General features: G+C 50.1%; 4 protein-coding genes across 4 annotated transcripts; all 4 read right to left on the bottom strand.

The window, feature by feature from the left end:
- Positions 1-387: 387 nt before the first annotated feature.
- Positions 388-6,865, bottom strand: AKAW2_40150S (putative PKS/NRPS-like protein biosynthetic cluster; the record flags this gene model as incomplete). The annotated part of the gene is made up of 5 exons (XM_041688450.1): positions 388-459; positions 516-941; positions 992-1,107; positions 1,155-1,643; positions 1,690-6,865. 5 exons carry the CDS (start codon positions 6,863-6,865, stop codon positions 388-390), a joined length of 6,279 nt encoding a protein of 2,092 aa, XP_041542233.1.
- Positions 6,866-8,247: 1,382 nt separating this feature from the next.
- Positions 8,248-9,135, bottom strand: AKAW2_40149S (alpha/beta fold hydrolase; the record flags this gene model as incomplete). Its single annotated transcript, XM_041688449.1, has 1 exon — positions 8,248-9,135. The coding sequence occupies one exon, from the start codon at positions 9,133-9,135 to the stop codon at positions 8,248-8,250; it is 888 nt and encodes a 295-aa protein (XP_041542232.1).
- Positions 9,136-9,579: 444 nt separating this feature from the next.
- On the bottom strand, positions 9,580-14,753 carry AKAW2_40148S (uncharacterized protein; the record flags this gene model as incomplete). Its single annotated transcript, XM_041688448.1, has 16 exons — positions 9,580-9,844; positions 9,922-10,299; positions 10,354-10,437; positions 10,485-11,103; positions 11,156-11,220; positions 11,270-11,320; positions 11,365-11,457; positions 11,537-11,609; positions 11,655-11,990; positions 12,048-12,210; positions 12,272-13,005; positions 13,059-13,292; positions 13,348-13,627; positions 13,679-13,914; positions 13,962-14,484; positions 14,544-14,753. 16 exons carry the CDS (start codon positions 14,751-14,753, stop codon positions 9,580-9,582), a joined length of 4,344 nt encoding a protein of 1,447 aa, XP_041542231.1.
- A 190-nt stretch (positions 14,754-14,943) lies between these two features.
- AKAW2_40147S (uncharacterized protein) lies at positions 14,944-15,153 on the bottom strand (the record flags this gene model as incomplete). The annotated part of the gene is made up of 1 exon (XM_041688447.1): positions 14,944-15,153. The coding sequence occupies one exon, from the start codon at positions 15,151-15,153 to the stop codon at positions 14,944-14,946; it is 210 nt and encodes a 69-aa protein (XP_041542230.1).
- Between the last annotated feature and the right edge of the window lie 162 nt (positions 15,154-15,315).

Here is a 15,315-nt window from a genome sequence, read left to right as displayed (position 1 = left end):
TGTGACTGATAGATGTAGATAGCTTGAGTACCTGATGTTGGTCAAAAGCTTCGTAGAATTTCAAGGGCATAGATAGGATGGCCTCAAGCTCGAGGGTTGTGGGCATGGCCGACTTAGTGAAGATGAGTTACATGCTTTATAAGCATAATTCATGTCGTAATGGACTATCTGACATGCTCTTCGTTTAACTGTACTTTTATAGTTGCGCGGACTGAGAGCGATATCCGGTAACCTGGTTCAATCTAGTCTTTTCTATATTGCTAATGTTACTAACAGAGCGCAGAAGTCAAGCAACATAGGACATAGAATGACATTATAACAAGGTCAAGTAAATCATTGAACATTCTGGTATCAACAACGCCAAAATCATATATAAACCAAATGCAACTATGCAACGACAACCTCCGACGACGGAGCGACCTTTTCCAACCCGCGCTCAACATCTATATACTCTTGCCACTAGGACCGACCAAGTTAGAATTTGATAACCTAGACAACAAGGGTCATCAACTCACCTCTGCCAAAACCTTCGCAATAATCGGCGACTTCGTCAACCGGAACACCTGCCGGAAGTATTCTTCGCTGACTTCAAATGGCCGTGCCGTCAGGTTCGGGATGTACTTACCCACCAGGCGATCCGCATCCAATGTATCCTTGTCAATGTACTTGTAGAGACATGCACGGAAGGCTGTAATGCCTGGGCTAAGGAAGGAAGAGTGGAAGGGCACGTCGATTCCTCGGAGTGGCACGGTGGCCACGCCACGCTCAAGTTGAATTGGTTGAGGCTTGGCTTTGGCAGCGCTGGCGCATTGGTGGAGTGTATCGAGTATGCTGGCGCGGATATCCTCGAGAGGCTGGGTACCCTGGAGGATAGCTTGGAAGTCAGATTGATGGTGCTTGATTTCGCCGATCAAAGAGGAGAGGGTGTCGAGGGCTCGAAGCTAGAATGTATTAGCAGGGATTTTGTAAGTAGCCCAAACAATCGACTTACATCACCAGCGCAGACGTATTGAGAGTTGGCGACGTTGTAGTTGACGATCTCAAGCAGCCAGCCGGTTTCGCTGGCGATCAGCGACACCAGGCACCGCAGGCAGTCTTCGTTGAATGCTAGAGAGAGTCAGCAACCAGTCACATAAAGCAGCGAAGGAACATACACTTCGATAGTCGACTGGGGTCAACGGCGCACATGGAAAAGTTCGACCTTCCTTGCTCGTCGCGTTCAACTGCCATCTGCATTGTCAGACCGCGGTAGAAAACCACAGATACTAAACTCTCAATTGGCATAATTTCGGCAATGGCCGCCAAGGCGGAGTATTCTCCCAGAGAGTGACCAGCAAAGCTGCAGTGATCTGCCAACAACCCCTTATCTTTCATGTCTTCAATGATAGCCTTCTCCATGAGGGTGAGTGCTGGCTGGGTGAACTGGGTGGAAGACAGAAGGCCAGTGCTGGATCGGAAAGTGTATGACTTGGTCTCCTGTGTGATGTTGTTGAAGATCTTCTCGGATGTTGTTCGCCCATCCGCATGGATCATTTCACAACGCAGAGCCATGTAGTTCTCGCGGATCGCTCGTCCTCGAGCACCGCCGAAGTGGATCTTGAGTTCTTTAGGGTCGTTTCGGACAATGTCGGTAATGCGGAAGCCTAGGGAGGTTAGAAAATGTACTCATGTGGATGGAAACATACTCACCGAAAGTCTCGACGAAATGCTTGTCAGCGAGGTCCCACACCTTCCGCGCCGCAGGGCTGGAGGCATAAAGTTCCATGCCCATTCCCTTTTCTTGGCTGCCCTGGCCAGTAAACAGAAAAGCAGTGCTGAGCTGCTCAATTTCAGCTTCCGCTATAATCAGCTTGTCTCCAGTACCGGCACGTCGGGCCTCTGCATGAACCAGCTTCCGTCCGTTTACCATGCCAACGTGTTGCAGGACCAGGTCCACATCGTCATGCGGAAGAACCATTCCAACAAAGTTGCAGTGATAGCGCCTAAAGCCACCAGGGTTGCCTGGGACAACCAGCTGCTCAAGCAAGCTACGAACCCTTGCGCTCATGTGCATGCCGTGGGTGATGGTGTCCGGAAGATCTGCATAGGCGGCAAAGGCCTTGGACACATGGATCGGGTTATAGTCGCCGGAGACAACGGCATATTCTTCATTTGATGAAGGAGACTTGAACTGGATCTCGCCGCCGCCAAGAGTGATTGGTGATTGGAATAAAACTGGCTGCTCGACCACACTTCCATGGCGCTTGAGATAATCCATGATGGGGTTGCTAGTTGAGACGCCGACTGTGTAATCAATGTAGGCTACCTCGAGGACCTCACCGGCCGGAGACCGACCGTAGACATGACCGAAGCACCTTTGTTGGCGGTAGAGCGACTTGCTTTGGAAATGGGCATGTGTCTCCAGCTCGAATGTGAGCTTATAGCCCCGAAGGTCTAGGTCTCTGTCGCCAGGCACAAACCACGGCTTGGAGTGAAGCACTGCCACATCTTTGACACTTGTCAGTTGGAGATCAATCTTGGGCTCTTTTGTCTGCCGAAAGGCTATGTCGTAGTCGGTATATGATCCGCGGTACATGAAGCGGCTAACGACCTCCACTATATCCACATTATCTCTAGTGATGAGGGAAGAAACCTCCACAACCTTGCCTGAATCTTCATTCAGAATGGCTCGGATGCGTGCTCTTGACGAAAGAACATCACCATCCCGGATGGGGTTTGAGCTTCCTAGCCTGCGGAATTGGTTGGATAAGTGGACTAGTTTCATAAGGTTACCGCTGATACCGTTGGTGAACAATGGCTTCATGACGGATTTCCAGGCAACAACGATCGCATAGTCCATAGGGGCATCCATTCTCTGCTGACTCCTCGAATGAGACCCCGGTGCGGACGTAGTGCCAATGGAGTGACTGAATCTTCTGATATCATCCGCTGTTACGGTAACGACATCACCGTGGAATTCATCTTCATGTGAGGGATCACCAGGAGATCTCAGCGGCTCACCGAACCACAGTCTATGATAGAAATCCTTCACTCGCTCAATCTTGTCGGAAAGAACCTCTCGGATCGGAGCGAACGGGATTTCAGGATGGTAGCTAAATAGCAGCTCGAGCCCTGCCGATGCTCCAGTGATAGTGCGACTCTCGAACAGCGTGGCCTTGATGATGTCCTCACTAACAGCACGCACCTCAACGACCAAAGTCTGTAGCGCATCCGCTGATCGCTCGAAAAGCCGGACCACCGACTGTTCCGTAGATGTGCACTCCTCTATTTCAATGTAGGTGTTGTTCCGAGGAGCGAAGAGTCGCCTTACGGGATTATCGCACAGACTGTGCCCTTGAACGATAGATTTCTGCGAGAAGAGAGCATGTCTCCAGCCCTTCTGCGTACCAGCCAGTTGCTGCATCCAAGTTTCAACCGCAGGCAGCTCGTTGCCGAGGACTGTAGGGTCGTATGTTCTGGTCAAAGATATTTCACTCGGCACTTCACTCATACCTCCTTCGGTCAGAGGTGTCTGAGGTTGCTCGTTGCCATATCCCAAAGCCGCGAGGGACTTGACCCACTGAGAGTGAATACCATCCAACAGATGCTTGATTGGCTCGTTTGGTGCCGTGGTGTGCTTGGCGGCGACAGGTCCATGCAGAATGCAGGTCCTGCCAACATCCTGGCCCGGCACTGCCTGAACATCTTCCGACTGCCACAGTGAGTCTTTTTTGAACCACACCTCAAAATCCTCGTCGAGAACAGGAATAAATGGAACGGGCTTTTGACCACGGCGCCGGCACAAATGAATGAACATCTGAGTGCTTGGTACATCCATCAGCTCTGAGGTTGCTCTAGCATGCCTGATCAAGAACTCTTCAATGGCCGTGTAGGGTTCATCGATTTGTTCAACTGCCCGCCAAAACCGGGACCCGAAATTGATGTGCATCTCTCCAACAATATCCTCGAGCCATTGAAGAAAGTCGAATGTCAACTGCTGCAGACTGTGATGTATCCAGCGAGCCTGATGCTTGATGTAGAGTAACTCGACCATTCGCCACACAACTGCAGACAGTGTCATTTCGTTTAATTCGCAAGGCTTACCATCTGCATCCTGCGCAAACCACACTTTCTGGAAATTATTGTTAAGGCCGTCGATAATGCGCTTCTTGTTCTCCTGTAAGAAGGCAACTCTTGCTTTCTTGTCTGCAATGCTGAACACAGTTCGGTCCATCTCATCCCAGAAGAGGACTCCCCGGGTGGCGATTTTGTGAATTGGCTCGCCCATTTCGGACCGGACGGTAATGATTCCTCCAGTAGGTCGTGTATAGGTCTGGTCCCAGACTGCATCATGTGCACCAGGGATATCTACAATCAACTGCTTGGCCTCAGGGCTGGTGTGAGCCTCCTTGACTGTCATCACTCTACTGCCGAGTAGGATCCCGTCGAATGGCATGAGGGATGGTGCATTGAATGCTTTGCTCCACTCTCCAGTCAAGTAAGGCAGGGTATCGTCGGCGGCACCAAAGCCGCTACCAGCGACTAGGATGATGTTTTTGCACGCTCTGATGCGACCATATGTCTCCAAAATGGGGGCGTGGAAATCCTCATACGAGTGATGTCCACCCCCTCTGCCACCAGTCCACTGAAGTATAACTGGGAAGGTCTTGTTTTCGCGGGCGATGTCAATGACCTGCTGGATTGCCTCCACCGACCCGGGCTTAAAGGCAATGTGCTTTAGGCCAAGTGTCTCGACATACTCATTGGCCACGTCGACAGAGGGGACACCCGCTCCAATGGTCATCCCATCGATCGGGACGCCCTTGGCACGGAGCTCCTGTAGCAGGGGAATCTGCCAGCGGACGGAACTGGGGCTCGCATAAATGATATTGCATGTCACTCCCCGCCCTGGAACCCCATTTTGCACGATCTTGTTGATCGCTTCCTCCATAGCACCCTTGCTGTAGTATCCCCCTCCAGCAAGCTCGATATGATAGCCAGCGTTCATGGTAGCAGAGACAAAGTCCCATGGCACAGTAGTCGGCGTCATACCAGCAACCATGATGGGAGGAAGCCCCAGCAACTCGCTGAACTTGGTCTGAACAATAACCTTACCCGTTGCGTCTCTGGCCAGATGCGGCCTGTACGCCTCCGCCCAATTATCGGCATAAACGACGGGATAGTCGGAGTCATGATTGAAGAGTTCTGCCTTGTTTCCGTACTCCTCGCTATGCTTCATGGAACTACCAAGTATTAGACGCACACCCTGACCTGCCTTATTATGCATGGTGACAGCCCCCACACCGGCGCTGCCGCCCGGACCGAAGTCGATGATATGAGTAGCATTAGGAAGAGAGGTCGCTTTCTCCCAGTGTACAGGTTCGCGTGCAATCATGCTCACGATATCACCGATGAGGTTTCTGTCTTTGTGAATGCGCATGTCGTGGCCATCGGTTGTAGCGTAAAGCGGAATGCGCAGCTGGTTACCTGTGATGGTGATATCCGCGAGATCCTTCATAACCAAAGGAACGACCTCATCCAGAGACATGCTATGAAAGGGTGCGGTTATGGGTAGGAAGCGATGCTCGATCTTAGGTCTCCGCTTGCTGGCCGGGATCTGTGCCTCGCGACTGGTCTTTGATGGTTTCAAGCCACGTAGGTGCCGACTCAGCCCATACAGACTAAGAGGCGGGCCGGTCACAACGAGATTTTGAGGACCATTGAAGAGGGAAATAGCAACTCGAGATTGTTGCGGGAGGTAGCTATTGACTGTTCCGATGATCTTCTGTAGCTGACCCGGTCGAAGATTTCGTACCCTGAGCATGGGACCAGGTGCCCCTTCTCCGTTGTCTTCTGCATCCCGTATAATTGACTCGGGGATGAACTGGGGAGGGAATATTTCGTGGCTGCGACAGGAGATGTAGAAGAGGATACGGAGGGCTTCGAGGGATTGTCGGTAGAAGTCTTCCCACGTGTCGGAGACAGCAATCACGAGGGCTACGACAATTCCCTGTGAATGACCTGACACGCCAGACAGATAGCCATGCATCTCTCGCGGCGAGAGCCCCATTGTTTGACAAGCCACGATGAAGTGACACGTTTGGAGGAGACCAATTAAGGGCATGCTGACGGGGGCAGAAAGAAGGTACGCCGCCTCTGGCTCAGAGTCGGGCTTCTCCAGCCAGTCCATCAGCGAGAATCCATGTTGGAAGTGAGATTTGAATGCGGGCGCCCCAGCGAGCTCCTCTAACAATCTGGCTCCGGAGAAGACACAACGACGGAGGATGTCGGTGTACGTCGCGTATGTATCTTTTAGGTCCTCGAAGTATTTCTCATCATTCCCCTGACCTCCGAATATTGCGTATATACGTGACGGTCCATCTGTAGCGGACTCGAGGAGGAGAGAAGGTTGACGTCTAGACTTGCGACTGAGGGTTCCGTATGCTGCAAAGTATGCTTTGATTATGGGGGTCTTATGTTGAATATCAAGCTGGGACAGAGCGGAGTGGATATCATTTCCACCAAGAAAGTCTTGCTCATAGCTTTCTAAGAGAGCCTCAAGCAACTGCAGTATTGCCGCGGCGTCATCACAATGTGTGTCGTCGCTAGACCGGGTGATGCAAAAGTTGATGAACTCGGCGACGAGTCCTTCTTTGGTAGATAGGTCATTCTGTGGTGAAGATGAAAGCAAATTCAATGTGAAGTCCTTCCATAACTGAGTTGCCAACGATAGCTGTAATGCAGGTAGAGATATTCTCGTATCAACAGATCCATATGCAATGATTAACGACCGTTTGTCGCCGGCGACAGAGGACGGCCGAGAGATCTCGGGAGTGAGGCCCGCGAATTCCGAGCTCAAACTCGACAACGGCGTCTTGACAGTCATGATGATGAAATGAAGGAAGATGTGATTCGACTATACTCCAGAAATTGGGTGTCAAAATAGTTGCTCTCTGAAGTGATATATCCCACCACTCTCTGTAGCATTGGGAGATAAGCTTGGCAATGGGGTCATCTCACGATAAGGAAGAGGGCCAAATCGGAGGTCTCGGTCTGGAGAAGCAATTGTGGGCGACCCAGAAGCTAGAGTAGAGCATACAGATAACATGCAGCGTAAAAATGCCTGTCTCAGGATCCAACGAGGCGGAGCTGAATAGGAGGCTGTATACGTGCGGTGATGGTGATCTGACGTTCTTTACAGGATCGTACTGTTCGTAAAACAGTAATACTAATTGTCACAAGTATTACGTACACATACACAGAAAAACCAAACCGCGCTAAACGTTCCTTACTAGTGTATCATGTGTAAGGCCTCTAATGTCGAATCTCGTCACTGGAACCGGGCGAAGCATGGACACATCCCTCCGGGATGATCCCAGCCTATCATTAGGGGAGGATCGCTGTTCGTGAGTCAGGAACTGAATCCCTTGCGGGAGATCCTCCAATTGCGGCTGCAGCCGACTCTCCTCGGATCCTTTCGGATGGAATCATCGGTCCCTGACGGCATCTGCGAGACTCATTGCGAAACTAATATTGATACTAATACCGATACTTGAGGAAGGCAATAATCCTGGAACATTCCAGCCCCAACGCTAGTCGCCTTCAAAACGTGGCACACACGTGTCTTAGCTGCTGCAATATAGTGGCCAGCTTCTACTCGTGAAACTCTATTTTCGTGCCCATGGTGCCATAGAGCTGCAGCGGTGATTCCTTCAGCATCGGTGATAAGTAGGTGAAAAAAATTATTGGTTGATGCGAATATAGTATAACCGGGAGTAGTTCTTTCAACTACAACTCCACGGCGGAGTTCCTTGGCAGGATTCTAGTGACAGCCAGTAGCTGAACCATTCACCCACTTCGGACAACAGTCAGCAGTCAGCAGTACGTCCCTAACCTCCATTTGTAGGTTGTGGCCCATGCGAGAAGCTAATGCCGTGAGTGCTGAACAGAATCGTGATATAGCCAAGCTGCTTCAGTGTCAGGTGACACCAGCACACCCTAACATGAAGTCGACCCCTGTGAGGATCACCATCTAGGTATCGATAATTTTAAAGTAAGAGCAATCCATACAATTTATTTGAAACTCAGTGAATGAAAATACTGGGTTTTGAGAGGTAAAACAAATATGACACCTACTTTGTTCTCTTCATAGACTATGCTCTCTTGTGCACCTTTCCAAGTCCACGAAATATCATACATTGCCACATCACTGGTTGATGATTACAGTATTGACCCTTTATGCCTTGTCAAGAAATCTGCTTACAAACACTATGCGACAACAGAACGAATAGCCCTAGCTACACCATCCGGGTTCTCCAACGGAATCAAGTGCTTCACTCCCTCGAGGACCTCAAAGTGCACCTCAAAGCCCCTCTGAGCCAGCGCTCCAACTACCTCCTTCTCCACCTGATCCTTGTTCTCAACAATATCCTCCGCTCCAGCCAGTACACTAACCCTAACCTTCCGCCCTAACAGCCGAGTAGAGACCTCATCCAAAGCAGATGTGATATTCTCCTGCATACCATGTAGAATCCACCCGTCCCGAGCAAGAATACTCCCTGTCAAACTATCTTTGATGACCATGTTCATATCGTCACTGGAAATCTTCTGCGCACTGGACAGAACATTCTCGACCGTCCACCGAACGGAGGCTTCGTTATCATATGCTTTGCGTTGTTGCTCGCTCATCTCAGAGGGCAGGATCAGTGGTGTTGGGGGTGCCGGGGCGACGAGTACGAGGCCCTTGATGAGGGATAATAGGCTGTCGGAGAGTTTGGAAAGAGTAGCCAGGGTGACCTTCGCTCCCATGGAGTGACCGATTAGGATCACGCCGTTGTCGATGAGGGAGGTGGTACTTTGGAGATGGGATAGCACCAAGGCAACGTCCGATGCCATGGGAGTAATGGAGTAGTCTTTTGAGCTCTCTGCGGGTCCTGTGGATTGGCCCCACCCGCGGAGGTCAATGGCGACTGTGTTGTATGCGTTGCTGAGGGTGTATGGGGATGTAAGTGAGGTTTGCTTGTGCCATGTTGAGCTGGAACCGCCCCAGTAGTGAAGGAAGAGCAGAAGCGGCGTAGACGATGAGGAAGTTTGAGCTTTTACGATGGTGAAATGGATGTTGGTATCCGGGACGGTGCTGAGATGGTGGGACTCCATGGTAATTGATGCTTCAATATGCTCAAAACAAGATTATATTAATTTGATGAGGTAGGAAGTCGTACAGCAGAGGCAAGTATACTCCAAATCTGGAGAGAAATTCTCCTTTTTATGCTCGACCGTTGGGCGACGTGGCATGATAAGCCGGAATGGTTAATCCGGAAGTATTTGGAATTATGAAGGAATTAATTCCGTTTAATGAGTCACTGCTCCATAAGCAGAGTAGCATTGCTAAAAGCATCTAGGAGACAAAGGAATGCAACAGATGAAGTCGAATACACAATTATCGGTCTAATGCCGTTGCTGTAAGCCACTCAACGGAAGTAGATGCACCGACGCCAAACATCACCGAGCACATCCAACCACGGTCTATAAGCACAACGCCTGAAAACAACACCGTAGGAGCCCCAACCAAGAGATAAAAGCGCGTGGGTAAGAGATGCTTCATATTTTGAGCCATGATTTCTCAGGATCCATGTCTGTGGTGGTGGAGGTAGTGGTACCTCTCCCGTAGAGTTGGCTGAACAGGCCATTCTCGGCCAGCAAGTCTTTCGGAGCGCCACACTCGACGACGCGTCCACTCTCAATGACAACTACTTTGTGGAAATCAAGAATTGTATGGAGTCGATGAACAACTGCAATAACTGTGCAGTCTGCAAATGCTGTCCGGATGAGACGCTGCATGAGAGCGTCAGTTTCGGGGTCGACACTGTTCGGTAGAAAATTAGCTATCTTCGACCTAATCCGTAGCCAGTCACTTGCTTTGAGATACGACAGTAAACATACCTACTAGTCGCTTCATCCAATACAACAATCTTGCTCTTCCTCAGCATAGCAGCAGCTAAGCGCAAAAGCTGCTTCTGTCCCTGCGAAAAGCTTTCTTCCTGCACCTGGCCGTCCAAGCCGCCAAGTTGCGTCGATACGATGTCCCACAATTTGACTTCTTTGAGTACATTGGTAACACTTTCCTCTGATTCTTTCCCAAGTGGGTCTATGTTTTGTCGTACAGTACCGGGAAGGATGGTCACTGCCTGAGATATGCATGAGAGAGACGATCGGATGTCCTGGCAAGAGATAGAGCTAAGATCGAGCCCATCGACAGTAATTTGACCATTGTCGGGTTCCAGAAGGCGGAAGAGGAGTTGGACTAATGAACTCTTGCCACTTGATGACCTTAGTATTTATTGGGAGCCTGTAAGAGGGGCAAAGCTAACATACCTGCCACTAGGACCGCAAACAGCGACCATCTCACCAGCTGAGATTGACAATGTTATGTCATTGAGAATTGGTTCGCTATCGGTCCTATGCACCAGTTAGTATTTATACGTAGCAATGTGAAAAGAAATTACCTATAAGAAGCAGTGACATTGAAGAACTTAATGTCACCCCTCTCCGGCCAGCGCGCCGGTACTTCAATATGTCCATCCGGCCTATCCTCAGGCTGAACATCATCCTGAAACTGTCTGACACGCGACACTGCTCCGATCGATGTCTCCAGAACTGTCCAGTTCGAAATAAGCTGCTTCAGACTTTCGCTCACATTAATGATATTCAGTAGCCCCAGTCCCGCAGAACCAGCTCCAATAGAACCAGGAGCGCCGACTGCAATTCCAACAATCAGCGTCGCCATTCCTGCCACAACCATGTCAAGGACGAGGGTGAGCCATCTCTGGATAACGAAGAGCAGGTAATACGGCCGTTGCGATGCATCTGTCAAACCGCAGATATTCTCAAGAAAGCTAGTTTGCCAGCCGAACGCACGTATGGTTACCAGTCCGGTCACGGTCTCCATGAAGTTGGAATAGAGGGGAGATTTAGCTTCTAGTTCCATGAACCGGAGCTGACGTGAAGTCCGGAGATAAAACTTTTGCAAAAAGTAGAAGACTGCAAGGCATAGTGGGATGATGGCTGCAAGGTATTTTCCAGTGATGAAAACTATTAGCAGCTGTGCTATTGCAGACATGAGGGCTGGCTAAATATTAGTGGCGTTCTGTATGGGAGGGCGACATTTTGGACACACCAACGCTCGTCTCAACAAGAGCAAGTGGTAGCTCCATATCCACTAGTTGCATGTCTTGACTGAACCTGATGTGCCTGTAAGCTTCATGTCAAAGTACAGCCGTGGCTATCCTACTTGTTCGTAGTCACGCCAGAATCCGTCGTATGAAAGAAAGATATCGGAGCGCTGCAGAAGTTAGTAGTGCGATGATAGGAGAGCAGTGAACGTACTTCAAAACAGTGCGAAGCAGAATCTTATGCAATCTTCTTGACGCCCGGGGGATCATATTGCTCATCATATGCGTACTTCGTGTCAGCTCTTGCCTTGTCCAGGATTAAGATAAATACTTATCAGCATCCGAGAAACAATGACAGTTCCGCCATAACTGCTAGAAACGCATACACGCCCAAATACATCCCAAGGTCCTTATATGGGTGCTTTTCGTTTGCAGCAGCCCACCACTGGACCCATACACCTGCGAATGTGAGCTTTAATCAGATAAAGCGATTATATTACCTACTCGGAAATGCCAAACTGAATGTGAAGATCGCGACCGCGATGAAGAATACCACGGAGTTGAGAATCCCAACCATTTCAAGATAGTACTTATAGATTGTCACATCGCCTGTCCGACGGCTAGCATCAGATGTTTCAAGCTGTGCGGCAAGTTCGTGCGGAACATCGGGGTTGGACTGCCTCACGATCCAGCTCAGTCTTGCATCGCTCATCACGGGCTCTGGGAGGAAGTCTCCTCCGCTAGGGCCGGGGAGGCTGGAAACAATGGAATCCTCCTTTTCTGAGAAACGGACTTTGCTGTCGAGCGTGATGGTGTAGTCTGCGGAGGAGGCAAGGCGAGCTTTGACATCGAGTTTAGTTTCTATTATTCTCCAGAGCGTCTAAACAGATTACTTACTGGAATGGGTTGCAAGGATGGTAGTCAGGTTGTGTTTCCGACAAAAGCCACCTTGACCGAACAGCCGAGCTATCACTAGCTTCTCTGTGTCCGCATCGAACCCGCTAAATATATCATCGAGGAGCAACAAGGGCTGTCGTGAATAGAGCGCTCTAGCAAGTGCCTGTCATATTGATGATCAGTGCTCAGAAACGATGACCTCCAAGAAGATTAGAGTGACTCACCACTCGATGCTTCTGACCACCGCTCAATGACAGTCCTTTACTTCCCACAACCGTCTGAACACCCAACGGCATCGACCTCAGGTCTTGCCTCAACCCAGAAGCTTGCGTGACCTCCCGGAACCACCGCGGCTCATAGGTCGCAGGGCCAAGGATATTACTCAGAATTGTTCCGTTCTGGAGCCATGGATCTTGACTACAGAATGCGGCAGACGAATAGCGACACTTCATGTACCCTTTTGTGACGGCTGTCTCACCCCTCATACCAGCCAGCAAAGTCGACTTCCCACACCCAGTTGGGCCCGTAATGATCGTTAGCGTAGACGGGCGGATCTTGAAAGTCATTCGTTTCACAACCGGCTCGCGAGTAGATACCCATCCCACACTCCAGTTCAGCGCCTCGACTGCATTCACCATCTCTGTATTATTCAATTCCATATCTCGGAGGTTTTCCATTTCTGGGAACAAGGTTTGCTCGGAGGTAAAGGAGCTGAGGAAGCCGACTTCTTTGGTGTTCTCGGTCATCAGGAACACGCGGACACGCTCGATAGATCCAACGGCCGAAATGAGGTTAGGTACCGATTGCAGTAGCATTGACATTGGGTTCTGAAGGACTGAAAACAGAGACAGAGTTGTAAATGCTCTTGCGGTGGTCAGCTCCGGGCCATTGTCAGATCGTGATAAGGCGATGAATATACCGAAGCCGACCACGGGCGATATGACTGAAGTTCCGAATGCTGGTGTATGTGAGTAAGAAAGTAATCAAATAGCCATGAAGCAATGTACTAACACAAGCTGACAGCGTATATAAGAAAGGATCGGAAGCGATTAGCGTATCCTATCTCCTGAATTCGCAAATCTTGTACAAAATCCATGAACCAAGGGGTAAGACCTTCCAACTTCAAGCTCTTCATGGAGTTGATCATGTATGTCGTGACGTCGATTCTCTTTTGTATGCCCTCAACCCAAGTCGCCTGACGACGTCCGACAGCCGGTGCCATGGCTGCTGCAGTAGCTCCACACACTAGCAGACTGTTAACGTCCAGTCCTAGCTTGTCTGCTCCGGTGGTAAGACTTACCGACTGCAATAAGAATAGGACTCAGTCCTCCATAGTTTAGCTCGCGATAGAGCAACCACAGTGCCAAAGCTATTTCGATGACATTACCCCAAGCTTCATGCATGTAGCGCATACCAAAGGCTATCTTTTCAATGTCAGCGCTCATCAACGTTACCGGTGCATATTCTTCGGCGGTTCTCGGATCCATCGAGAGCGTCTTCTCATAGATTAGCGGCACAAGGCAACCCCTCATGAGGACGATAGTACGGTAGGTGATATGCTGGTAACAGGCTTCGGAAATCTGAAGCAGTATTAGCATTTCGCAAAGCACCAAACATTTGACCGAACTCACCCCTAAACCCACATATACAACGATATATGCACCAAGAAGCCCATATCCATCCTTGCGATTGTGCTTTTCCGACACAGTTTGCAGGTATTTGACGACCGCATCAATAAGAAACGGCTGGGTGAAGGTGAAAGCCGTGAAGCACAGTCGAGGAATGACGGCCGTGAGAAGAACCAGCTTGTGCTCCCACGCCATAATCCAGAGAAGTCCATTTTTCTTGCCTTTTCTTTCCGGGCTTGCTGCTCATACTTAGCAAAATGCAAAAAAGAAACGGGGACAAGCCTACAATTCTGCCACACCTTGGAGAAGCTCTTCGAACAAACTCCAGACTGTAAGGACCGGTTTAGAGTGAAGAGATCATCCGCTTGTAGATCTTTCTTGGAGCCCAGAAACAGTAGCGGATTAACCCACCAAAACATGCGCCGGTTGATCCACCCGACCTTCTCTTCAGGACTGTATGACTGTTCCAATGTACCAAGCGCCCGAGGCCAGGCTTCCTGCACGAGTAAGACCAACTTCCACACAACCGAGATAGTTGATAGCTTAAATATGTGACCCTGATACCCAACACCCCATAGCGTGCGTAGTCGAACAGCATCGAAGGCAATGGTAAGAAGGAGGTAGATTTCGGTGAGAAGGGGCGGTTTCACAGAGCGCGTGTGTTCAAATTGCGATGCGACACCGAGCATAATAGCAGCGACCAGACTGAGCACCGCAGCTGGGATAGTCGTGCGTGTCACGGGTTCACTACTTGATGTCCATGATACTAAAATAGCCGTTTGGATGGCAGCAAACCACCCGTAGCTGATCTGTGACAAGTTAACGATGCGACGACTTGGGCGCACTGAGAACAAGATATGCGACCTACGAGTTTAGCCGTATAAGCGCCATCTTTACTTCCATCTCTCGGTTCCTTTCTGTGTAGGTAGACCACTCTAGGGAAAAGACAAAGGAGTAAAAGTCCGATCGGGCCGATCGTCATCACAGACTCCTCGAACAGCAGAGTAAAGTCGTAGCCGCCATAGCAGTCTCGAGCCTGAGGCCCGAAAGTATCTTCGGATGCGATAGAGCAGTTCATTGCAACTTCGCCAATTCTGCGGAGTACTGGCAGCAAGCGTAAATTTAGGCCATCTGGAGTAAAGCGATACAGTTTGCACTTTAGACCTCGGACTGCCAGGACTCACTCCTATGGTGTTCGATGAGTCGCACTGCCTAAGTTCATAGCAATGCTTGGGATGCTCCAATACTGTTCGAATTCCTCAGATGGATTACCAGCAGAGAGCTGCTGCCTGCGTATCCCCGACATTGTCAGCGTAATGCGCCAGCTTGAGCGCCTGTCTGTCCAAGAGGGGCATAATCATAGGCGCAAACGACCGCGGAGACGCTGTCCAGGCGTGGGTGGCGCTCATTGGCGGGTGCGTAAATATAACCACGCCATTGGAACAGGTCGGATCCTGCAGCGACGCTTGGACTTTCATGTTTTGGACCCCACACGATCGGCGCTGGCGCGATGAGCGAAGCCTTGGACCATGCAAGAAGGATCCTTGCTATCCATGTGGCCGGTGGGTCCCTTGACAGTTCTCCCCGATCACGGTATCATTACACCCTTAATTACCGTAACAGCGTTAGATACCAAATAC

This window comes from Aspergillus luchuensis, chromosome 4 (assembly GCF_016861625.1).
Source record: "Aspergillus luchuensis IFO 4308 DNA, chromosome 4, nearly complete sequence".
Taxonomy (NCBI): Eukaryota; Fungi; Ascomycota; class Eurotiomycetes; order Eurotiales; family Aspergillaceae; genus Aspergillus; species Aspergillus luchuensis.
The sequence above is the reverse complement of the archived record's forward strand: the minus strand, read 5'-3'. Positions and strand labels throughout refer to the sequence as shown.